This window comes from Cydia fagiglandana, chromosome 3 (genome assembly GCF_963556715.1).
Source record: "Cydia fagiglandana chromosome 3, ilCydFagi1.1, whole genome shotgun sequence".
Taxonomy (NCBI): Eukaryota; Metazoa; Arthropoda; class Insecta; order Lepidoptera; family Tortricidae; genus Cydia; species Cydia fagiglandana.
In genome coordinates, this window is record NC_085934.1 from 5,593,742 (window position 1) to 5,621,139 (window position 27,398).

The window sequence follows — 27,398 nt, forward strand, 5'->3', positions numbered from 1 at the left end:
CACAAAAATCACCATATGTATGCCTTTAAGATTTGAGGAGTTCCGTCGATTCCTCATGGATCCCATCATCAGAACTGGATTTTGACAAAAACGGGACCAATCTGTATGCATATACATACAATCAAAAAAATAATTTTCAAAATCGGTCCAGTAATGACGGAGATATGGAGTAACAAACATAAAAAATAAAAAAAATAAAAATAAAAAACATACAACCGAATTGATAACCTCCTCCTTTGGGATTTGGAAGTCGGTTAAAAATAGGGTCTTCACTTTGGTTTGTTTCATAAATTTTAATTGACATGAATGAAGCTAAGCTTAACCGACCGACAGAAATAGTTACTAAACATTTCATTTATGTGTGTTCAGAATTGGTTTTATATTTGGTTGGTGGTAACGCTTGCAAACAAGATGAACTTTGAAAACAAGAATTAAATTGTGGTTAACGACGCCATCTGTTATATTTTTCGTGTTACACGTCGCCGACATGTTGCCCACATTATCTAGTTTCATGATTTGTACAGCTAGTGACATCTATTGTCCATCCGAGTAACTTGTAGACGCTTTGCTTCCGTTCGGAAATACATAATATATTCAAAGAGAGCTTTTAAAATGAAACACATTTCCAAGTATAAAGGCAGTATTATAAAATTTGCAACAACATAACAAAAAATACACGTTTTAAAGAAATTATTTGAGGCATTTTTATTTATTAAATTACATTTAAGAATCTTATTTCATGTACATTCATCGTCTCATTTCTAAACGAAAAAGTGCTGCCAATACATATTCTAGGAAATCTTGAAAAATGCTCTCTGTTTTACAAATATTTTAGCTATATTTAGTGAATTACCAAAAGACGTAATTCACTTTAATCTGTATCTTTTGACAAGTATTACATGTTTGTTATTTTAAAACGTATACTTTTCTGTGCTAGCACAATATTTTCCGAATAAATGAAAATAAGGATTTCGATATCTGCGCAATTGTAAGCAGACTGGCAATACACAAATGACGTTCGTAGCAATTATCGATCGCGCATAAAAATAGTTCCATATAAACACTTGTAGCTTTTGCCGTGTGGACACGATTCGCTGACCAAACAACGCGGATCAAACAAAATTATTATAATAACGTTTCACCAAACGCGCGTTTCTTTTACTCGTAGAGACAGGACGCGGACAGCGACACGGCGTCCGACTTCCTTGATTGCTTTTTAAATTACTTTTAACATGATTAAATTAGTTGTTCTGTTATGTGCGCTTGGAATTTGCGGTAAAGTTTTCGGTCTCGAAACGACAACGTACGAGTTATTAATGCCAGATGTCTATCCACACAGGGTAAGTTTTAAAACTTTATTAATTCTTAGTTTAAATATTTCGCAACCAAACTTTGCATCAAGGCCGCATTAAATTTCGCATTAATTTATTGTTATTGGTTTTTAATTCGCCGAACTTATAATTAAAAGTTACATTTGCTATACCGGTCCAACTAAATTTGATTTACGACATTATTTGTCAAGCGATTTACTATTGAAAACTTGCTTACATAGTTACACTCATGGAATCTTTACTCCATATTCGTAAGTTTATTGATACAAATACTGCTTTTTCGGTGATTTGCTTTATGTACTTACCATTTAAAGTATTAAAACTTTTAAAGAAGAATTTAAGCAAAAGATTTTTAATGTTCATCAAAAATTATAATTTGCTTAATTTTAATAAGCACTTTTAGTGTGAACTATGTTTCTGTAAATATGATACAGTCAGCAGCAGAAGTTGCTAATCGGGCGATGTGTTCAAAATTACCTTGATGCACTCTTAACAATAAAGTTGCATCAAGATCGTTTTGAACACCTTGCCCGCTTAGCAACTATTGCTGCTGACTGTACAATGTTGTTGTAACCCTGTTTTTCATCACTGTGAGAAAGTCAGTAAATGAAGTGAAATTGATTTTTAGTGTGCGCACAAAACTTTCTTCATGGTATGGGATCACTTCGGTTTTGCAAATCAGTTAAATATATTTATTCCAATCAATGAATTCTTGTATTAAAATTCTTTAAAAAATTGATTAATATTATAAAAATCCTGACATCATCCAAAACCTTCCCATTCCTCTGCCCAACTCAAAACTTCTATCTAGCTCTGTTAGTTGAGGTTTCAAATCCCTGATACTCGCCAAGTCCCCCTGCAATATGGACAAAGGACCAAAGATCCTGACATGCCAGGGAAAGAAACTACCCTATATATATGGTCATGATATTTCTCTCAAATTGGAAATTATTATTTCCATCTGATGGTTTTTGAATTCCTGGTTTCAACTTCCACTTTGCCCTGTTAGAACAATAATTATTTAATAATTAGCTAATTAAATAGCAATACTCTCTACATCAGCCATTCTCAAAAGTGTACTCCGTGGAGCCTTAAAGCTCTGCAAAATAAAAAACAGATCTTTTGTGACTGGTTCACAGTTCAACATGACAAAAAAAAAATATATTTGGGCTCCGTCAAATTATTTTGCTTTTCAAAAGGGTTCTGTCACCAAAAAAGTTTGAGGACCTTTGCTTTTTTTTTTTTTTTTTTTTATTATGAATGGGCTTACTCATGGCCACAGACTAGCCGAGGCGTAGACGTGGCCTACGATGGAGCGAGCTCGCCCAGAAGGTGCCTGTTCACTCTTGATTTGAAGGTTGCCGGGTTATAAGAACACGGAAATATAGACGCCGGCAGGGAATTCCATTCCTTCGCAGTTCGCATAAGGAAAGTAGAAGCAAAGCGCTTCGTGCGAATTGGTGGAATATCTACCATGTAAGGATGGAAACCGGCCGTGCGTCTAAAAGTCCGATGGTAGAATGGGGACGGTGGTATAAGCTCGTGTAGCTCTTGGGCACACTCCCCGAAGTGCAGCCTGTAGAATACCGACAGGCTGGCGACTTTCCGCCGATGGGCCAAAGACTGAAGCTTAGCCGTTAGCTTCTTGACGCCAATCATCCTCCTGGCTCTGCGCTCCACTGAGTCCAAAGCGGCGAGTTGGTATTTAGCTGAGCCATCCCACAGGTGGCTACATCATCATCTGAATATGCATTATACCAGTCAATTGACAATAATTAATTTAATTCAATAAATTCTTTTAGTAGTTTGTCATGCATTTTTTGCAAACTTGTCCACTTCATTATTTTGCAGTACATATACTCTGTAGTTTGCACAGTCTTGCCAACTTGGCATAAATGATGCCAGATCTGGCATATTTTCACATGCTTTGGCACCAAAATGTTCCATTTAGCATCTGGCATATTTTTTAGCATAATTTAGTCTAAGCCAAGTTTGCACCAACTTGGCAGCAACAATATGCGCCATCGCCTTATGTGGTTCATATTTTCATATGAATTTTGATTTTTGTGGACGGATGGACGTCAACGGACTATATAAAGTTGGTCAAGCAGATCTTGTCAGCAGAAAAAGGCAGTAAATTTGAAAAATGTATGTGTTTTAAGTGTCTAATTTCAAGTGATATTTTACCATTTTTAGCATAGGTGTTTCAAAAATCTTTGGCATAATTTTGGCATAATCTAGACATTAGTCTAGCATTTTTTCAAAATCCGAGTTGGCAACACTGAGTTTGCAAGTATGAATGATTTAGTTACGCAGTCAGATTTAAAAAACCCACCTATCATACATAACCGCTACCAAAATACATACTGTTATTATTTATAATTATGATAGGCATGGAAGTGTGAAATAAGGAAAATTTATGTGGTACTTATTTGATATTCAATCATGTTCAGGTTTTTTATCAACATTTTATAATTGGCAAGCCAATGCCAATCTCATTTTATGTATAAATGTACCTACCTCAAACTATGAAAACTCTTAAGGCCAGTCCGGATGGGACAATTTCACGCACATTCTGATTAAATCGTCAATTTAATCAGGATGTGTGGATGCAAAAATGAAAGTAGCTCGCCAATCCCACTTGATTTGATTGTAAGACCGATTTAATGGAGGTGCGGACGCAATAATACAAATATTTCATTATCATAGCCAATTTTGCCACTGGCTTTAAAATTTCTCAATATTTTATTAATCAGTTTCTACTTCTCCCATCCTCTTTTGAACTGTACTAATCTATCTATCTCATAACTTTAAACGACCAATTCTTGTTTATATATTTCGTGGATCTCGGAAACGGCTCTAACGATTTAGATGAAATATGGGGATTTTCGGGGGCAATAAATCTAGTTATACCAGGCGTGGCTCACTCCGCGATTTCGTGGCTTTGCTACAGGTAGCTAAAAGTACATCCGTTCGACCCCAATTTTGGGGTTTGCCATAAGCCGCGCGTGGCGCTGTCGCCACCTAGCGGCCATATCTGTGCTGATCGTGACAGACGCGTTTTGTTAGAGAGTGAGTCTTCTGTACCTAGTACTATTATTTATTCTGTTAGGACTTATCTCTGGGAAAACGCGCAATTTCGAGTGGTTATATGTTTTCCGAGCAAAGCTCATCTTCTTTTTCTTCTTCTTCTTCAGCGTGTGTTCGCCCACCGTTGGGCATACGCCTCTCCAATGTCTCAAAACAAAACTCTGTCTCCCAGATATTCATTAATTAAGAGGAACCTTATCAAAGCTTTGGACGTTGATTTTATTTGATAGATAACGATGCGTGGGTGGTTATGACACTTACGGCCTTGGAGTGTGTGGGTGTATTGATCAGTCTGTACGTTGTACCATCGCTCACCCTGTTAACTGTGCATTGATGGACCTTATGCCTTTTGTAATAAGGTCTACCAATGTGCAGATTTGGATTGTTGCTGTTTGTATGTCGTGTTGTGACTGTCATGCAAATTTAGTTATGAAATATGGGGTAAACATTAAAAGATCTGAAATTACGTGTGATAATAGTTTTATTCGAATATTAGCTTAGACTCTAAGCTTTAGAGAATAAGGAGGCCTATTTCTTGGAGCAGTTCCTGACCCAGTAAGCTACCTACATTTTAGGGCCTGTCATAATTTTCCATCAAATGAGACTGACATTGAACACTTGTTAGTCTATAATCTATATAATTATAATTACTATACAAGAATTATTATGTAAGTCTGTACTCATAATTATTGTGAAAATTACTTTTCAATGAGCACTTGAGATTTGACATCAATTCCATATCGGTTCTGCACACATTTCATAACACAGCTAGGGTTGCCAGATCGGAAGGCGCTATTATCGGGAAACAATATAATTTTTTCGGGATTTTGGGACTTAAGTCGGGAAAAAAAAACATTCAAATTAAAGTACTAATTGTATTAAAAACAACGATATTTTACATTATTGGCACTAACTATACGTCAGCTCGTTCGCTCGACGACAGTTCTGAACTTGGAATTATTGTTTTGTAACGTGAAGCCGTTTTTCGGGACAGTTTACATTTTGTCGGGAATCGGGAGCACATGCTAAAAATCGGGAGAATCCCGCCAAATCCCGACCATCTGGCAACCCTAAACACAGCCAATATATAAATAATGACGAATATTTTATTTTTTAAGTACCATTGCCCACACTATTAACTGACACTTCGTAAACCTTATTACAAAAGGCATAAGGTCCACCGTTGGACAAGATGGTGTCAATCGATCTCTAACCACCATACCATTCAAATATTAGTTTAGACTTCAGACTCATTCCATTCCATCCTGATGCAAAGGTTGTCCATCGCAATCCAACACGGCAACCCAGCGAGCGTGATGGGCACCTTTGCGTGCCCATTGTGGTTTCGTGGGGGGCAGCCCGGGACGGGCTTCAGTAGGCAATTTATTTTATACTTATTTAATTTTTATTTAAGTTTAGTTTTTAATTAGTTTTATGTTTAGTTTATGTGTCATTTTAATTAGGTATGAAATAGGTAAACATATTTATTATTATTATGCAAAACATAACATTGGAACATTTCTGATTTCTGATTAACATTGAATGATTACAGGATGAGCTATACCTCTGCACTCCCATCCGGATCTTCCCAGACAGAAGCTATTCCATAGGTGAGTTTCAGTTTGGTAACCCCTTCCATAAATATTAACTGTACAAGCAAGACATTTAGAGTCAATTGGCTAAATGCGGAGTGCGTGAGGCGGCAATACAAGACACGATAAAAACGACAACGCACAGCGTGGAAAAAAAACCGGGCAAGTGCGAGTCGGACTCGCGCACGAAGGGTTCCGTACCATAATGCAAAAAAAAAAAACAAAAAAACCAAAATAAAAAACGGTCACCCATCCAAGTACTGACCCCTCCCGACGTTGCTTAACTTTGGTCAAAAATCACGTTTGTTGTATGGGAGCCCCATTTAAATCTTTATTTTATTCTGTTTTCAGTATTTGTTGTTATAGCGGCAACAGAAATACATCATCTGTGAAAATTTCAACTGTCTAGCTATCACGGTTCGTGAGATACAGCCTGGTGACAGACAGACGGACGGACGGACAGCGAAGTCTTAGTAATAGGGTCCCGTTTTACCCTTTGGGTACGGAACCCTAAAAAGCGGCCAAGTGCGAGTCGGACTCGCCCATGAAGGGTTCCGTAGCAGCAAGTAACATAATAAAATTGCGGTTTAGGATTTATGACGTATTAAAAAAAATGAAATACTAGATCTCGTTCAAACCAATTTTCGGTGGAAGTTTGCATGGTAATGTACATCATATATTTTTTTTAGTTTTATCATTCTCTTATTTTAGAAGTTACAGGGGGAGGGCGGCACACATTTTACCACTTTGGAAGTGTCTCTCGCGCAAACTATTCAGTTTAGAAAAAAATTATATTAGAAACCTCAATATAAGTATGGGGAACCCCCAAAATTTATTGTTTTTTTTTTCTATTTTTGTGTGAAAATCTTAATGCGGTTCACAGAATACATACCAAGTTTCAACAGTATTGAACTTGTAGTTTCAGAAAAAAGTGGCTGTGACACACGGACGGACTGATAGACAGACACGACGAATCCATAAGGGTTCCGTTTTTTGCCATTTGGCTACGGAACCCTAAAAATCTTAACTTTGACTTTGACATTATGATATCTTGACAACTGTGATGTCTGAGTCTGATATTTAACTAATGTGTTACTTGGCCACGAGGATTGCGCCAAAACTAGAGATAAGTACCGGGTCTCTATAATAGGTATGTAAAACAATTACGTACTTACATAACTACATATATTTTTGAACTCGGATCTGTAGAGATTTATCTCTAATAACTCTGATAAGGTGGCAGATATTTTTGGCTCGTTGTTATATCCGCTACTAATGCTGTGTTGCTGCCTGTGCGTGTCAGAATTTTCATTTCAAAATTCAGCATCAACATTCGACATTTTCTTCAGCAATTTAAGTGCGATATTTAACAGTACTTATTCATTTCATAACAGTAGATAGGTATGAGAATGTAGTTATATACCTACTATACTATTTACTCGAGCGATTAATTATCATTGAAGAGTCAAATGTTACGCGTGTAGTTTCCCCTTTCTGGGGAATTACCGACCGCTTAACCATATCAGAGTAAACAGCAAAAGTTGCTGAGGTTAATATACATTACAATAGTACCTATTCTTTATTGTGATAATGATGATGATGATCCTTCTGACCAATTTCTGCAATGGCGACCGCTTAAACTCCTAGTTAGTTGGGCGCTCGTGCCCCCGCAGATGGCTGACGTAGCGATTCTTTATTGTACTCAGATAACAAATAGAACTAGCGGTTCGCTCACAATTCACATGGCAAAAAGCCGTTGCCTTGGCTTGGATGATGATGGGTCTATTTGCAGAAATACATGTGTAGAATTTGTTATTGACCGAAGCGTAAGGTCTACGTTTTGACTCGGGCCTTGTTTTTTCGTATGTTCTCCACAGGTCGCAACCGATTCTGGTGAAATTTTGTGGCCAGATTCTATGAATAAATAGTTTCTTTTTGACGATCCGGTTTTCGTGAGGCGTGAAAGCTCGCGCCTAAACAAATAGTCGTATAATACTGTTCGATTTACTTTATTTAACTCTTAACAGATGGATCATTCACTATATTTGTACCTACTAAAATTTTTGTTTGTTTTGTAGTGGGGTTTGAACCGAACGCGAGCATGCACACAGCCCATCACATGCTGCTGTATGGGTGCTCAGAACCAGGATCCAACGATAGTGTTTGGTAAGTGTTTTACCTTTCCTCTATATCTTAGGGCTCATTTGCACGAGCGCTTTTACAACGTGCGTTAAAAAAGCGTTTAAATGACACAAGTTTAAGTGATACATGTGTGGTATTTATTCACACGATGGCGGTGGCGCTTTTTATTAAGCGTTGTTGAATTTTTGGCTTTATAAGCTTTGGTCGTTAAAATCTAATTTAGCGTGCGGACTCGTTAGTAAATAGGAGGCCTTAAGGTCTGTCATGGAGGTAAAGGCTCATTTGACATTAGGTATACATCCAATTCAGCTCGCATACGAGTTTCTCTCACCGTCTAAATGAGCCCTAAAAGTACGTTGTAAGTCTAACCGCTTCAAATGGTTTGTTACAGCGATTAAGGCTTATAATTCTGGCTGTTTGTTTGTATGTTCGCGTGTCGGTCCGCTACTGAGTGATAATAGATAAACTTGGTTAATAAGAATAAGAATAATTTATTGAGAACACCTTATTGCTAATGTTACATTGTGCGTGAACTTTTACATTTTACGTACATTGTTACGTGCACCTGAACTAGGAATATAATCCTGTCTCTCAGGCAAAGAGATAATATTCTAATTTAAAGAACAATAAACAATAAATAAATTAAAATCATGACCTAAATATGTAGGTATTGAATTGTCTTCGTATTAAATACTGTCCATTTACAGGAGTTGCGGTGAGATGTCAAGCAATGAAATCGACGCACAGTACAACACAGCGAGCCCGTGCCGCTCAGGATCTCAGGTATTCTCATCATTCTCTTGCCCTTGTCCCATTCACTTGGGGTCGGCGCAGCATGTCTTTCTCTTCCACACCTCTCTGTCGCCCATCATTTCATCATTCACTTGCGTTCGTTTCATATCATCTCTCACACAGTCCATCCACCTTTTCCGCGTACTTCCCTCCACATTCATTCGTAATACCTTTCTCTTTCTCAGGTATTCTTTCAAACATTAAAAATATGCGAGGAATTAATTGGGTCACACACTTTTCAGTGGATTTATTCCGTGGACAATAGATTAAAAGTTAACGACCCCGGTAAATTTACTTATATCAGGTTTTTCTTGTTTGTCTCAAGTAGTCAAACAATCTAATTTCCAACCCATTTTCTACCTTGTATGTATATGTATGTATGTATTTACTTTATTGTACATACAAATATAAACACGAGAAACACAGTTACAGAGACAATCTTCACACAATCTTGTCTCAGTGACAATCGAAATGAAAGTCGTCGATAAGTACCTCATACTATAGTCACTCTATATGACACAAAATGGGTCCGGTATTAAATTCTTTGACTGTACCTGTCTTGCAAAAATATTATCTTTTTTAGGGTTCCGTACCCAAAGGGTAAAACGGGACCCTATTACTAAGACTTCGCTGTCCGTCCGTCCGTCCGTCCGTCCGTCCGTCCGTCTGTCACCAGGCTGTATCTCACGAACCGTGATAGCTAGACAGTTGAAATTTTCACAGATGATGTATTTCTGTTGCCGCTATAACAACAAATACTAAAAACAGAATAAAATAAAGATTTAAATGGGGCTCCCATACAACAAACGTGATTTTTGACCAAAGTTAAGCAACGTCGGGAGTGGTCAGTACTTGGATGGGTGACCGTTTTTTTTTTTTTGCTTTTTTTTTGTTTTTTTTTTGCATTACGGTACGGGACCCTACGTGCGCGAGTCCGACTCGCACTTGCCCGGTTTTTTTTAAATCATTTTTTCATTCTCTTAACTTCGTGCAGTCTACAGAATTTTCAACTCAAAATTCCTATTTCTATCATATTTCAGATCGTGTACGCATGGGCTCGAGACGCTCCGAGCCTGACGCTTCCCGAGGGAGTGGGATTCCTAATCGGGAAGAACTCGCCCATCAAGTATTTGGTGCTGCAAGTGCATTACATGTCGAAGTTCCCAAGTAAGTAGGAAGTTCTATCATATCCTCCTAAGACCCAAGGTCCTACATGTAGTACTTAATCTTGATGAAATTTAACTCATACTCAATTGGAACAGAGTCGCATTTGTTTTCAAACAAAACCAAAATCAACTCTATTATCTGCACTAAAGGTTCAAATTTCAGTTGCAAATTCTGGATTTTTCATTTGTATGGCAGGGCCTTAGGAGGATATTTCAGATCTGTACGCATGTCGAGACGCTCCGAAACTGACCCTCCCCGAGGCCTGTTTGGTAAGCCCAGTGGCGGATTTGCCCTAAGGCCGCCTAAAAAATTTGCTGATGATAACAAGAAATAACTCAAAATGTATAGTCAATATGATGGGTGCTGAGAAAGGGGCGGCTACAGGGTCTGGAGCTTAAGGGACTGCAAATCCGCCACTGGGTAAGCCGGAGCTCATTCGGCCTTATTTTTCTTCGACACCTTTACGATAATTACGATAGCGTGCTTGACTCCCTCATTTTACGCAGGCCCATCGGAATCGAGGGTATAATCCCATTTGTCCCCGCCCCACGTAACTGCTACACATGAGGCGTGGACAAATGGAAATGATTCATATGAAGCGCCTATTCCCATCTGCCCGGCAGGGACAAATAGGAATAAACCGAATATATTATTATAGTTGGTCAAGCAAGTCTTATTAAGTAGATAAAGGCGGCAAATTTAAAAAATGTAGGCGCGAAGTGTTATCATCCCATATACAATTTATTATTCGCGCCTTTTTCTACTGACAAGATTTGCTTGACCAAGTATAGTTTTATTGATGCCCGGCTATTGTCTGACGGTATTTCACGGCGGATTCATAAAATAGTCTTGATGCTTTATTCTAATCAAGTGTAGGTAGTTATTTTCAATATAAATTTGCGTAGCATTACTAGCATTGTTTCACGGTTGACCACTATACGGTCATTAAATACGGAACGTAATCACATTTTATGGCATACACGCCATGCGCCTTATCGAAACACGTTGAGTGAACAAATACATGTATTCGTTCAAACATGTTACTCAAATTAAAAAGATGTACACTGGCGTTCAAAAGTGCATGGATAGATGTCGACCGTAATGCCTTAATTTTACGGTTGAAATATCTCCATGCACTTTTGAACAGTTCACAAGTTGTACAATGTACAGATTTTACTTAGAGGCTGGCGGAGACAATCAAATAATTAAACGTCATAGAATACGAGTAGGTTACACAAGTCGATACTTCCAAAATAAGTCTTATGTTGCTGATAATTTGACGACGATATATGAGATATATATACAATAATACTATAGAATTCCATAGAAAATGGCCATGACTCGCTCACACGACACTAATAAATGCCCTTTACCGAGATTCGAAGTATTCGAACCCAGGAACGTCAGCTTCTTAGGCACACTAAATAATACTACTACACTTCTTAGGGTCACTAAAAGCGGTCGCCAGAATGTTGTATTATTTGAATAAATATTAATTGATAATTTTATAGGTAGGTAGTACGAGTATATAGTTACAGCAGTGGGGAGACACTCCTCACTTCGGTCGAACTCGGCTCTGTTCGGCTCAGCATTGCTCCGAGCAATTATTAGGGTTGGCACCACTTGACTTCCTTGTGCGTGAACGACCACAGATGAGATAATCACTTGAATTTTGACTACCCTAAATAGCCGAAAGGGATTATAGTGCCCTATATGAGGAAGGGATAGCATGATTCGACCCTGAACCGCTGTCAAACTTCGGGTTTGTAGGAAGAGTCCGTTCTGTACGGTCGTAGTACTATTATTTATTCTGTGAATACAGTTGACATCATGTGTTTATACTTTTGCTACGTAAGTCTTGTCAAAGGGTAACAAGCAAACGTATGACTTCATCACGCTCACGCCAATGCGAAAAAGGTGGCACCAAATCAGTAGTATTAGTATGTTTGCAAATTCTCCGGAATTCCAAATGGAATAGGGAATATTAGGCAAAGCTCTGCGTAGATGGCACCTTTGTGGCACATACAGTAAACAAACCACATTGACACATAACACGTCACGTCAATGACATGGCCTACCGCGAAACAAGAAGATCGAAATTTCGTTATCTAATCTCTCTATCACTCTTGCATATTCGAGCGATAAAGAGGCAGATAACTAAATTTTGATTTTCGCGTTTACCGGTAGGCCCTTGTTAACAAACCGCCTTGATGCATCAATGTCATATTTTATTGTCTGTGAAAACTTGTCAATAAACAGTTTAAGGCACATATTATGTATAAGTTGGTCTATGAATTTACTAGAGTCGGAGTGCTGCACTCTGGCGGCAGAACATTGCAGTAATATCCCCTATTATGTACGTGTGTTACAATTCCTGTTGTATTGACCGTTGGCTATGTTAAACCATTTAGCATACAAATGATAAATGGTTTCCTACAGATGCAAAGATATCCATAACAATGCGTTTGTACCTTTAATGTTCTGTCATATAGTCGGAGTGATCCAAATCTACATGTTTGTCAATGGAATTGTAAATCTTAAGCTAATAAATATTAGTATTATTATCGTGTGTAGTGCAAACTGACACTACAGTTAACGTAGTTTTTGTTTACTTTCACGATGCTTGCTGTTTAGAGTTTCCTGCCATTGTTAGTTTAAACAATTAGAGGTAAATAGAAAATATCTCCTGTCAATGTAGTTTGAATCTTCTCGCATTGGCAATAAAGTCGATATTTGGACGGATTATTTTGAAAAACATAAAGGTCGCGGTGTCGACGAACTTTTCCTGGATTTGGCGTTTAGATCATTGGTTGTGGGTCCATGGCGCTCTGAGCCTTTTCAAAGACCTGTCGAATAGCCTCCGAGATGCTCAGGCGACGGAAGAGCTGGTAGCTTCCACGCTCAACGCTGCCAGCATCATGGGTACTACGCCGCAGGGACCATTTTTTAGGGTTCCGTACCCAAAGGGTAAAACGGGACCCTATTACCACCAGGCTGTATCTCACGAACCGTGATAGATAGACAGTTGAAATTTTCACAGATGATGTATTTCTGTTTCCGCTATAACAACAAATACTAAAAACAGAATAAAATAAAGATTTAAGTGGGGCTCCCATACAACAAACGTGATTTTTGACCGAAGTTAAGCAACGTCGGGCGGGGTCATTACTTGGATGGGTGACCGTTTTTTAGGGTTCCGTACCCAAAGGGTAAAACGGGACCCTATTACTAAGACTTCGCTGTCCGTCCGTCCGTCCGTCCGTCCGTCCGTCCGTCTGTCACCAGGCTGTATCTCACGAACCGTGATAGCTAGACAGTTGAAATTTTCACAGATGATGTATTTCTGTTGCCGCTATAACAACAAATACTAAAAACAGAATAATATAAAGATTTAAATGGGGCTCCCATACAACAAACGTGATTTTTGACCGAAGTTAAGCAACGTCGGGAGGGGTCAGTACTTGGATGGGTGACCGTTTTTTTTTTGCTTTTTTTTGTTTTTTTTTTTTGCATTATGGTACGGAACCCTTCGTGCGCGAGTCCGACTCGCACTTGCCCGGTTTTTTTTTTTGCCGTTTTTTTGCATTATGGTACGGAACCCTTTGTGCGCGAGTCCGACTCGCACTTGCCCGGTTTTTTATATTATTTAATATTTATGTTGTGAACGACGTTTACGCATTCTTGAAATTGTTACTGTTTACTCATATATAAATATGGTTTACAATTAGCAAATATAAATATACCAAGTATTGAAATAAGAATGCGATTATGTTATTGGAACAATGAAGATTTTAATAATGATATAATTGTTTTTATTTACAGAAGGTAAAACGGATAACTCGGGTGTCTTCCTGAAGTATACGCAAGAACAGTAAGTATTCACGTGTTTCTATCATCAAAATAATAAACACCACGAGCAGACAGAGCTTCTGTATCGATCGAATATTTATCAAAATCAAATCAAATATCATTTATTATCAGGCAACTAAGGCCCATAGATACATACCTTACAAACTAACACACGTACAATAGTAAAATCTTACAAGCTAAAAATTATTTCGGCGACACGGCGGTTTTCAGTTGTGTCGCATGTTCCGGTGTAGGATTTGGCAGATTCCCACGGAACCGCCGAAACACCACACCCTTCGGCCAGAAGTCCGCGCTCGCGATGGTTCCCAGCAGCAACGAAAGAGCTGAAGTGCACGTAATGGCGCGATCGCAGCTGGAACACTTTCAGCTCGTAACGGCTCTTCTTGCGAACATATGCAAGAGCGATAGAGAGGCAGATAAAGAATTTTCGATTTTAAGTTTTCTCGGTAGGGCTTTTGTTTCTCGAGACTGTTCGAAACTCACCCTTATCACCTTGACTCACAGCTCAATTCCCATTGCAGGATGCCCCGCCAAGCCGGCGTGTTCCTGCTCGGCACCAGCGGAGCCATTCCTCCCAAGAAGGTGGAACATATGGAGACGGCCTGCACTATGACGGAGGACAAAGTCATCCATCCTTTCGCGTTCCGAACTCATACTCATTCCCTCGGTAAGTAATTATTGGTGTTCCTTCTTTTTTAAAGTTTAAAGAGAATCCCATCAAATTGTCGCTTCAAAAAGTACTCCTCTGATTTGTTTCTGATTATGCTAAATTTTTGTTTTACACTGATTTATAAACAAAGCTATGAAAACGATATCTTTATTCTTCGATTTATGCATTATGCATATAATGAACTCATGGAATATCATCAAATAAAAGATAGGCTTCCTAATATTTGTATTACACTAAAAAAGTAGCTTTCGTAAGCGACATTCTAGTGAAACACTCCTTGATTGTAAAAATATTACGATCGAAAAGTACGTTATTACGTGGAAAGGTACTAAATAATGTCAGACATTTAAGGAATAACCTTCATAATACAATAAACTAATCAAATCATTGCTCATTCCAGGAAAAGCGGTAACCGGCTACGTCGTCCGCAAGAACGAACAGGGCGACGAATGGAAACTGATCGGCGAGAAGAACCCCCAGTTACCCCAGATGTTCTACCCCGTACAAGACCCCTCGCCAATCAGCAAGGGAGACATCGTTGCTGCTAAATGTGTGATGAATAATACTCACGAACACACTGTTAGGATTGGGTGAGTCTCATACAATCATTATGTAGCTAATGAGAAAGGACCCCCAGCTGGCCCAGATGTTCTACCCCGAACCAGACCCCTCGCCTATCAGCAAGAGAGACATCGTTGCTGCTAAATGTGTGATGAATAATACTCATGAACACACTGTTAGGATTGGGTGAGTCTCATACAATCATTATCTAGCTAATGAGAAAAGACCCCCAGCTGGCCCAGATGTTCTACCCCGAACCAGACCCCTCGCCTATCAGCAAGAGAGACATCGTTGCTGCTAAATGTGTGATGAATAATACTCATGAACACACTGTTAGGATTGGGTGAGTCTCATACAATCATTATCTAGCTAATGAGAAAAGACCCCCAGCTGGCCCAGATGTTCTACCCCGAACCAGACCCCTCGCCTATCAGCAAGGGAGACATCGTTGCTGCTAAATGTGTGATGAATGATGAATAATACTCATGAACACACTGTTAGGATTGGGTGAGTCTCATACAATCATTATCTAGCTAATGAGAAAGGACCCCCAGCTGGCCCAGATGTTCAACCCCATATAAGACCCCTCGCCTATCAGCAAGGGAGACGTCGTTGCTGCTAAGTGTGTGATGAATAATACTCACGAACACACTGTTAGGATTGGGTGAGTCTCATACAGTCATTATCTAGTTAGTAAGAAAGGACCCCCAGCTGGCCCAGATGTTCTACCCCGTACAAGACCCCTCGCCTATCAGCAAGGGAGACGTCGTTGCTGCTAAGTGTGTGATGAATAATACTCACGAACATACTGTTAGGATTGGGTGAGTCTCATACAATCATTATCTAGTTAGTAAGAAAGGACCCCCAGCTGGCCCAGATGTTCTACCCCGAACCAGACCCCTCGCCTATCAGCAAGGGAGACATCGTTGCTGCTAAGTCTATGTTGAATAATAATCACAAATACACTGTTAGGATTCGGTGAGTTTCAATATTTAGTAAATGAGAAAGATTCTAGGTGTTCCAGATGTTCTACACCATTCAAGGTTCCTCACCTATCAGTAAATGAGACATCTTTGCTGCTAATTGTGTCATAAATAATATTCACGAACACACTGTTAGGACTGGGTATCATTAGTGTTATTTATATTAATCTACTGGTGCTGGTATTACAAGACTTACTTTAAAGATCTGTAGTAAAGAGTGGTTATATTTAATTTCAATTTCCAATATTTGAACCATTTTTTTTAAGGATTCTTGTTATCCAATATCTTGTTCAAATTTTTATACTATTTGCGTAGCCAATTTGAATTGAATGTCATTCGTAATATTTGATCAAATGTCGATTATCGGTGTTTCTAGTAAATTTGATGAAATCCCCCAATTTATTTGATCAAATACACATTGGACAAAGATACTAGACAGATGGAATAGATATCAGTTAGGGTCTCCCCAAATATATCGACGCGCATTCGGCAAAAGCCGATAGGAAAAAGCTTTATGTCCGCGCAATAAGAGCGAAAAACCGGTCGACGCGTCCGGCGTCGTCGGCCGTCGCGAGCCGAGCCAAACGACGACTTTTTCGCTTTTGCCGAATGCGCGTCGATATATTAGGGGAGACCCTTACTCTTCGAAAGCCGCAACACACTCTTATGACTACAAATAAGAACGTGTCAGTTATTTTTGCGGACTTCTACATATTTTACCGTTACCAGTATTTAAAATGAACTTTATCCATTCCAGCGCCACGAACAGGGACGAAATGTGCAACTTCTACCTGATGTACTGGGTGGAGCGCGACACCCCCCTCCAGCAGAAGTACTGCTTCTCGGCCGGCCCCCCCTACTACTACTGGTCGCGCGCGCCGCAGAACTTCAACCGCATACCCGTCCAAGATAACACCAAGTACACGTAAACGGACCGAGTATGTCTCTCTCACACTTTGCTACCAAGGAATGCAAGCAAGCAGACAAGCGAACGTATGACTTCAGGCGGCGTAGCACGGTGGCGTTTTTATCCCTTGTCACCATACCTGTCACGTTCTAACAAGTATGTAAGTGCGAAAGGGACGCGCATAGTGATAGTCGATAAAAATGGAACCGTGCTGCGCCCGCAGGACACTCAATAGAAGGACACCTCAATAGAATTATCGCAGCTACACGCTGTGATGTGTTTATTTTTTGCACACATTGTTTAATGTTCAAGGTTTGCTCTCCTTTGGCTTTGAAAAAAAAAATGATTTAATTCAATCTGAAATTCGTCGAACGTGAATGCTTAAGTAGCAAAGACTAGCCTTAATTTTAGTTCTTGTACCGTAAAACGGGGTGAGTAGGTTTCGCGGGGAGAGGTGGGTTATGAATGGGGAGAGAAGGTTTGAGAGGGGGGTGAGAAGGGATTTTAAGGCTACTGCTACAAAAATAATGTATTCCGATTTAAAATGGGGCTATAGTAATACGTATAATAAAAAAAAATCGATCCATCAATCTTCCAAAATCACCTTTGTATGAAAAACCCTCTCACCCCAAATACGAGGCACTACGGGGTGAGGTGGGTTTTACTCTTTATCGCCAAAGTTATGAAATGGAACTACCCAAAATAAAATACAAACGTCCGAACCACTTATTATATACACCTTTCAGTTTTCACATGTAAAAATAAAATTTTATCGAGGTTTGAAAGTCAAATTTCACCCAACTCACCCCATTTTACGGTACTTACTGCTTAGAGCATTTAGTATCTGGAGACGTCATGGCTGTCATTTTCTGCACGAAACAGTCTGCCGGTTTTTGCGGGGGAGGGGACGTCAAATGTATTGCTATTTCTACAAGATTTGTACGTAACGTACAAAATAGCCATGTCAGTGCATACAAAAGTTTGCACAATTGTGCAAGTTTTTCGGCAGAGGGGTAAGCTCTTAGGGCGACTCTAGTTGTTAAATCAATGCTCTAAGACTTACTGCGTTTCATATTTTCGTAAGATACATTTACAGTTGAATTTAACCTTTTACACAGTAGGTTACATTCTATATTTAAATGACGGCAGCTTCCTAACAGCCTACTAGAATTTACCCCATCAAGGGCCAGTTGCATCAACCACAATAGGGTATTATACTGCATTTAAAATAAATTATTTTACACCATGCATGAAATAAAGCACCACATAATTATTAGAAAAACACAGGAGTAATTTTTAAACACAAGTAGGTGAGTTGACCGTGGCGTCACGATGTAATGTTTCATATAAATTCCATATTAGCAAATCGTTGTGACAGTTGAAAAAAACCGGGCAAGTGCGAGTCGGACTCGCGCACGAAGGGTTCCGTACCATAATAAAAAAAAAACAAAAAAAAAAGCAAAAAAAAACGGTCACCCATCCAAGTACTGACCACTCCCGACGTTGCTTAACTTTGGTCAAAAATCACGTTTGTTGTATGAGAGCCCCATTTAAATCTTTATTTTATTCTGTTTTTAGTATTTGTTATTATAGCGGCAACAGAACTATCACGGTTCGTGAGATACAGCCTGGTGACAGACGGATGGACGGACGGACAGCGAAGTCTTAGTAATAGGGTCCCGTTTTACCCTTTGGGTACGGAACCCTAAAAAGGAACTGATTTGACTAGAACGAAAATACCCTATTGACGGACTGATCATAATTTCGTGAATTGACCGGTACTTAAACCTCGTACTAGGTAGCATAACGTGAGAAAGACTTAAGAAGGTCAACACTGCCGATTCCGGTAATAATAAGTAATACTAAAGGCCTATGTTGCGTTAATGTCATTTAAAGCGTATTTTGAAAAAAAATATGTGTAAAGCGTTAAAAGTAAGTACGAATCGGCTGATGAAATGATAGAATCAATATAGGTGGTTATTTCTGCTACTCTTAGACTAAAAAAAGTATTATATACATTTCAAAACTGTATTTATATCTGTTTAGCTATGTGCTAACTGCCATATGAACACTCATGGCGACTCATCGTTCACTGATGCCGTTATCTCTCGTAGCCATAGCTGTTTCTCATGTTACATTCTAACCCCCTTATTCATAAACGCGCTACAAACCTTGATTAGCTAATAATCGTTTGTGTTTATCTTTCATTTTGACTTATGCATTTGTAAGAAAGGGATAAAACACAATTTAACTAAATCAGTCCCGTAAAGTTTTATGAATAAGGGGGTAATGGTATAACGGTAATAATCAGACCCCGTTATCATTGGTGAAATTTTATTGAAATGCGAAGGGTTGGCACTCACTGCCCCACCGTGCGGATAAAATTGCGCAGTTATTGGGTAAAAGTACGCATGTGGGGTAATTGTTCGCATCAATTTCATTGGAATTGTTGAAATAAAGTTATTAGAATAACGAATATTTATGAAATTGTCTGATCAATATCCACGTACTAATTTAAAAATATTAAATAACTATTGATAATTTACTTATGATATTGAATATTTCTTGATTATTGCCTCATAACTTGACTTTAATGAACTCTAGACGTCATACTTATACATCAATAATGCGACGTGTGTTGAACTGCTTTCGCTTTGCGTCCGCAGCTCACGTGGTTCCAAAATATCGATCAGACACGATTTCATAAATAATTATTTATTTGTTAAACTTTATTTATTTGACAATTCCATTGATATTGACTTTTTGCGGACAATTACCCCACATGCGTACTTTTACCCAATAGCTAGCGGAATTTTACCCGCACGGTGGGGGAGTGAGTGCGAATGCCTTGCATTTCAATAAAATTTCACCACTGATAACGGGGTCTGAGTAATAATTATTCATACGTTTATGAATAATTTCTGACCTGAAACGTTACTGTCCTGAATTAGCTATGGACTGTTCCGTCCGTTTACTATAGGATATATTCTCGAGGCAGAACATTTCCCATAAGTACAAAACCGAGAACGTTTCCGAGAACGGCACAACTCTGGGTATGGATCGTTTGTCTTTATCTGTCATTTTGACTTATGTATTTGTAAGAAAGAGATTAAACATAATTTAAATTCAGGCCCATCATTTTTTTATGAATAAGGGGGTAAATCTTAACCCATTCAGTGAAGGTACGATCTTGATGCTGAATAGATTAAGGGTCGGTCGCACCAAACAGTCTAGAGTTAGACCAAGAAAAGTCTGCATCGATTTTGATAGCCCACGCAATGCATGTGTTATTTATACGTCATAATTTCATTGAAGTTTGACATTTAAAATAACACTTGTCACTGCGTGGGCTATCAAAATCGCTGCAGACTTTTCTTGGTCTAACTTTATCACCGTTAAAGCCTTCGCCAAATTTTATTGTACCTATGGGAAGTTTCATAGATCTCTGCAGGGTGACGTTGATCAGTCTGTTAACCTTTTTGACGCCGTGTCCAACACAAAAGCTGTCACCCAGACGCCACGTCACCGAAGTGTCAAAACTGAAATTGAACTTTATGCATAATGCTCTAGCCGTAGCTCGTAGGTCTGTGACCGATTAATCGGTCTTTGGCGTTGGACCTGCGGTGCCGATATTGGGAACGTGCGAAGTCGGTGGCGCTGATCGTCACAAACACAGGTAATCTTATGGAATGTCCGACATTAGTACTAGCGGCAGCCGCTTGAGCTAATTTTACTCCATAAGATTAACGTAGAAATTCCGACAAAATGAGGGCAGCACCAGTCGTGCACATAGCGAATATCGGTCATTGGCGTCCAAAAGGTTAACTGTGGTTGGTGCAACTGACCCTAAGTAATTAATGTAATTACACGTATTCTATCTGTTAGTCTATCATTTCAAGGTCGCGTACTTACGAAAGTTGGCTTCAATTTCTACTTTTACTTTTAACTATGGGGAATAGATTTGAAACTCTTACATAGCGAAAGGGAGGAACAGCTGTTCTAGAAACAGTTTGTCTTGAAAATATCGTGTCAGTGTTTAGAAAAAGATGTTGGTTGGCATCCTTTTCAGCCACTGATATATAAATAGTGGCATACCAATTTTAAAACTCAGAAAACTTAGACCATAGATAACTGGACTAGTCTTTCAGTAACTTTCTGTCTATGGACGGTAGAGGTAAGGAGAATACTCTTTATGTATGATAAACTATGTATGAATAGTACCGTCTTTACCATAAGGCCACACGGGGCCCGTGCCCAGGGTCCCCATCCTCGGGGGGGGGGGGGGGGGGCCGAAGGACAGACAGTAACAGTATATTTGATTACCCATAATAAATAGAAGATCATAGTAGGAAAATGGTAGAATTCGTTTTTTTTTCCAAAAGGGCCCCATATTCTTATGTGCCCAAGGGCCCCAGTTTAAGACGTTTAAGACGTAGACATAGTTTAAGACGGCCCTGTGCCACAATACCTAAAATATTTGGTACAAAATTTCAAATCACTGAGAGCGCACTTCACTCCGTCAATAACGGCTATGTTTCTAGCTACTCTAGCGCCACTCTGGAGTGATTTGGTACTATTATATATAGCTGACAGCTGGACACTGGCAACTTTTCTCCCATAAGAGACTTTTCTCCTTTCCTCTACCCTCCATATTTATTTCGTCTACAATTTTCTGCACATCGTGCAGGGTTTCTGGCACACGCGTCAAAAACCTTGCACAATGTGCAAAAACTCGTATAAAGTCCTTTCCATGTGTGATATGTTTGTGTGCGTCAGAATGAGCATGTGTTAATTTTTATTCATATGTGCGCGTGTCTCTTCGTCTTTCAACACAGGTATGTATGTAGGTATATTTATTTATTTGCATACTGTGTGAGTAATCTTTTGCACCTCCCCGCAAAATTCGGCAGCCATTTTTGTACGCAAATACGACAAGTACGGCTAATCCAGTTATGTATGGTCTAAGTAAGAAAATATCCTCATAAGTATGAATACTTTTTTATGAAAATTATCTTCTTGTGGTAAAACTAGGTATTGATAGAATAGTCAGAAATTTCTAAGTGGGCCAGTGTTCAAAATGCTCTGAACACACCTTTGGTATTAAAAGAATACGAACGTGTGCACATCATTTTCAACACAAGTGAGTGAGGGTTCACCATTACGCGGCCATTGCGTCAACTAAAATCCTGTGCATCTCGATTGCACCAATGACAGTACGAGGGAGATGCATTGTGAGTTAGTTTACGCTGTCGGTACCGAATATGTCAGTGTCAAACTCGTGGTAAGAATACTGGTCCGATTACCTATTTGTGCTGCTAGCTCTAATATTGCATTTCTGACGTGATATTCTAAATGCATTTGTAAATTATTTTAAATTGACATATTATTTAATTTGTACATTCCAATTGCGAAGACTAAGAAAGAAAACTAAACATTCCTTTGTTCAAGTATATGTATGTAATTAAATTTAAAAATCTGAAAATGGATCTGAAAAAATAAGGTATTGTAGCATTATTAACGTCTTCAGTATTTACTAACATGTTACTTATGTCTACTTCTAGTCATTTAATAAGAAAAACTTTAAGATTCATATTGACAATTTATTGAAATTACTACATATTTTAGCCGTTATCAGTTTTTAAACAAACGCACAATTTGTGGATTTGTATCCAAAATGTCAAAAAATTATATGAACGGCTATAAATAAGGCGAATAACTCTTATTCATACAAATTATAGTTATATTTATTATTTAATAATGATCTGAAGTGCAAACAATTGATCTGTTATTTACAAAAAACTGTAAAAGCATAATTATTCTATTATTTTAATTGTGTTTGTAAAAATAAAGATAGGTACCGGTTTAATCCTACAACTTCGCATAAAAATAAAAAAAAGTCATCATGATTTGAGAAAAATGGTATAAAAATATATGTATAGATTTAAACCAAGACAAGCCTGCTACGATTTTGGTGGCACACATAGTGCAAGTGTTAGTTTAAGACTTGCACTACGTGTGCGGTCAGAATCGTTGCACACTTATCCTGGGGGCCGATTTTTGAATTTCGACCGCTCGATTTCGTGTATTTTGTTCAATAATATCTCCAATACTAGATATTTAAATTCTACTAATAGAATTGAAAACGAGTGGTCAATGCCACTCGATTCCCAATTTCTATCGCTCGTATTTCAAAAATTAGTACTTCGTTATTTTTGACCGATGGTCGAATGACGAAATCGAGTAATCGAAACTCAAAAATCGGCCCCCTGGTCTAACTCTTAACTCCCTTATTAAATATATACAATGTGAAAAAAATCAATGGGCCCTGGAGGGAAAGTACCTTAAAACCTTAAGTTACCTCATTTTACTTAAAGTAAACAATATTTTATATTTAAAAAGAAAAAAAAACCATTAAAATATTTTTTTTTAATTTGCTTGTGTCGCCCGGGAATTGAACCGATTTAAAATTCAAAAATACTAAGTATTCGATTTTATGGATATTTTGTACGATAGGCGAGTGTACCTAAGACTTAATGTTTCTTGAACAAATGTTAACATTTGACATTCGACTAGTAAAATAGTGATTTTTTTTTAAATTTTAGTTGGTTTGTTTCCCGGGAGAGGCTACGCGAATTAAAAAATCTTTGAATTGTTTCCTTTAAGTAAAATGAGCTAACTTAAGGTTTTGAGGCATCATCCCGCCGAGGCCCATTAATTTTTTCCACCTTATTCCCGCAACCCTTATCCTTATTACCGCGCATATACAGATATGCGCGGGAATAAGGATTGCCTGGCTAATATTTATAAACTGCATCGCTGAACTCGGCCGTCTAAAGCAGTACTCGTTGCAGTGAGATCTTGATATTTATTATTGTATTCTAGTTTCATTAATGTTTTTTTTCCTTGACGATTAGGCAGCTATTGTACTTTATTTTCGGCGAAGAATTAGTATAAACCAGTATTTTAATGGCCGTTAAAGTTAGACCAAGGGAACTCTGCAGCGATTTTGTTAGCACACGCTGTGCAGTGTTTTAAATGACACATCTACAGTCTATGCCAGCGGTCGGCAACCTTTTAGCAGCCAAGGGCCACATAGTAGTTAATGGAGGTGACGCGGGCCGTACTTCGTTAATATTTATGACTTTATGAGACATTGTCGTTTGTCACTATTACATAAAAAAAAGCCAAAGCGGCACTCGGGCCGCAAGTGACAGGTTCACGAGCAGCATGCGGCCCGCGGGCGGTTGCCGATAGCTGGTCTATGCTATTATATCTCCAGTTATCTTGGTCTGACTCTGTTCATAAACGCGCTACAAACCTCAATTAGCCATAATCGTTTTTCTTAGTCTGTCATTTTGATAAATGTATTTTGAAGAAAGGTATAAAACACAATCTAACTAATTGAGGCGTGTAAAGGTTTATGAATTAGGGGGTAAGTGATTATGTAAACCCCTGTAATATCCCATTATCATAATAATATGTAATATGTATAATATGATTAATATGACCAACATATTTTTATGTTGTAGATAACTTATTAAATCATGAAATAAAATTTCTCATACGAGGAAGTGTTTTGTTAGTAAATTAATAATTTAGAAACAGCAATAAGAAATAAATATTAAAACTGCCAATGTAACTTCGCTCTGCAAAATCTTAAGTAGGTACGAAGTCGTAAAGATTTACAAAATATGTATGTATGGAACTCCGAAGAAGTGACGTCACCTATACTTCGTTTTTTTAGCATTAGAAATTAGGTAAACAATCTTGATGTGTCTTTTAATTGAAAAACACATTTTAAAAACAAGTTACGGCAAATATGTAACAATTATGAATCTAATAAGATCATTTATATTCTTCTGCTTTCATAAGTAATAGTTTTTGATTTTTAAAAAGCGTTTTTCAATTAAAAGACGTCAAGATCGCTTACCTTCTTGCAAGTTCTTTCTAATGCTAAAAAAAACGAACTTTAGGTACATATTTTTTCTGTCCGTAAAGAAAATATGTAGGTGGTTATTAATCTATTAGTTTAGACTTTAAAGTGACAAAAAAAGATTTAACCTATGCCGGTGTTTCCATGATTGAGAAATTTTATTTCCCTAACTTATATATCTTTAATGGACGACTTTGGCTTGCAATCTGGACTTTGAAAATGTATATAAATTATGTATATCCTTAAGTATACTAAACTTAACGCTTATTCAGAGACTTTTGAACTTTATATGTATTTCTATAAAGTGTAGTTCTATGGAAATTGCTAACTTGGTTTACATCAACCGCCATATTGAAATTGTCAAAGAATGATGAATTTACTAGTGACTTTTTTTTACATAGTTAGCAAGTTCCATAGAATGACACTTTAATAATTGATTTTTCAGAAGTGTTTGAATGATTCGCTTTACATTTGGGTTGTATATTGGTTTTGATAGGGCCTCACAGTGTGACTGGACTATATTCGGGATTCACAGACAATCTGTCTGTCTGTCTCTGATTATTTTTATGACTTTGCGCTTTGAAAAGCGTTTAATGAAGTATGTCAAGATTTAATGAATGGCCATGTCACGCTTTTATTAAATCTTGTTGAATAGAGCCCCATTCACCTGTGGCCAAGGCCTGGTAGAGTATTATTACGTTATAATTTGTCGTTATTAGACAGTAAGTGAACATTCCTAATACAAAAGTGAGCACGTAAATTTATTCCAAAATGAACCTTGAATTTATACGTTTAGGGTCGAATTCGAAAAGAAATAAAATACTAAAATTAAGTGTGAAATAGTATAAAATGCGCATAAAGACAGCACATTAGACCTAGGACAGTATACAGCAAGACTTGCGGCCTGATTCTAATTTTAATAAACGTCAAAAATTAGATCTCGATACGATATGGATCGACACTGACATATCCGGTTCATATCGTATCCAGTACGGACAGGATGGTCGTTCTTGTCGACGTGACAGCGTGATAAAACGGCATCCGTCACTTTGAAAATCACGCTTTGTTAAAAAGTGACGGATATTTTGTCACGTGGATAAAGCCATACATAGTAGGCTTAAAGATCAAATTTTTGACGTTCATTAAAATTAGAATCAGGCCATTGATGTATCTAATTTTCAGTAGTGGCAGCAAAATAAATATGTGTACTTAGGTAGATCGACCTACATAAGTTATTTAGCGTTTAACAATTTATTTTGTTCAATAACCGAATACTTATACAATTTTCGCAAAATAACGCCTGAATTAATCAATTACATGAACTGAATAGTCAATTTATATGACTTCATTTACGGTTTCTGCTATATTACGTTTATTATACATTAAAATATTTATAAGAAATGTATAGTAAAATACTAGAGTAAGTAAATCATATTTATGCGATAGATAACTTCCTACTATAGTATATATCATTTACAATATATTTTATTCCATGGATGTTAAACTAGTATAACACATGTTAGCTTTAAAATTAATGTTTTAAATCATATCGATGTGCTGAGCTAAAAGCGAAAATTGTTATAATAATTAGTACGTCATAATAAGTGAAATCGTCATAAAAAGTGGCAAATATGGGAAACCCATGAAAAACAATAAAAAAATGTTATATTTTCTCTAAAGTCATATTTTATACCTTCTAATATCTAATAACTTACTGTATATTATTTACTGGATACTTAGAATGCTTGGGTAACATACTAGAGATTATGCCAGCTGCGGAAACTTTCTAAAAAGTTGGAAATGTTCTAGAAAATATGAGGATTTTTTTATGGAAACTTTCCGACGGCATATTACACCGTATAATGTAATATGCCGTCGGAAAGTTTCCAAAATTTCAAAAATTTCGGAAACTTTAGATTTTATTGTAAGGGAATCTAAATTTTTCATATGTGTAGTTAGATTTTTATGAAATCCTTGTTATTGTCAAAATATCACATATACCACACAGAGAGAGAAAAAAACGTGGAAGTCCGTTCATTATTACCCGAGCATACAAAGTAACCAGTATTAGATCAATTTTACAAAATTGAGTTCCAAAACCTAACATTCCTACTACAAATCTCATATTGTATGAAACGGGGAAGTGCAAAATAAATATACTATATCTATATTTTACTGATTGTTTTATTAATTCATTATTTAGAAGAATCCCTTACTAAAAATAAGTACTCAAACTCTTTTGTACTCATTAATTACCAAGTCACCACCTCAGGCACCTTCTGGGCGAGCTCGCTCCATCGTAGGCCACGTCTACGCCTCGGCTAGTCTGTGGCCATGAGTAAGCCCATTCATAATAAAAA

The 27,398-nt window shown here is 37.8% G+C and overlaps 1 protein-coding gene across 1 annotated transcript; it reads left to right on the forward strand.

Moving 5' to 3' along the window:
- Positions 1–1,001: 1,001 nt before the first annotated feature.
- On the forward strand, positions 1,002–27,213 carry LOC134679905 (peptidylglycine alpha-hydroxylating monooxygenase). The gene is made up of 9 exons (XM_063538845.1): positions 1,002–1,340; positions 5,974–6,031; positions 8,092–8,179; positions 8,863–8,938; positions 9,988–10,114; positions 13,937–13,985; positions 14,506–14,651; positions 15,055–15,244; positions 16,956–27,213. Exons 1-9 carry the CDS (start codon positions 1,233–1,235, stop codon positions 17,125–17,127), a joined length of 1,014 nt encoding a protein of 337 aa, XP_063394915.1. The 5' UTR covers positions 1,002–1,232; the 3' UTR covers positions 17,128–27,213.
- Positions 27,214–27,398: the final 185 nt, after the last annotated feature.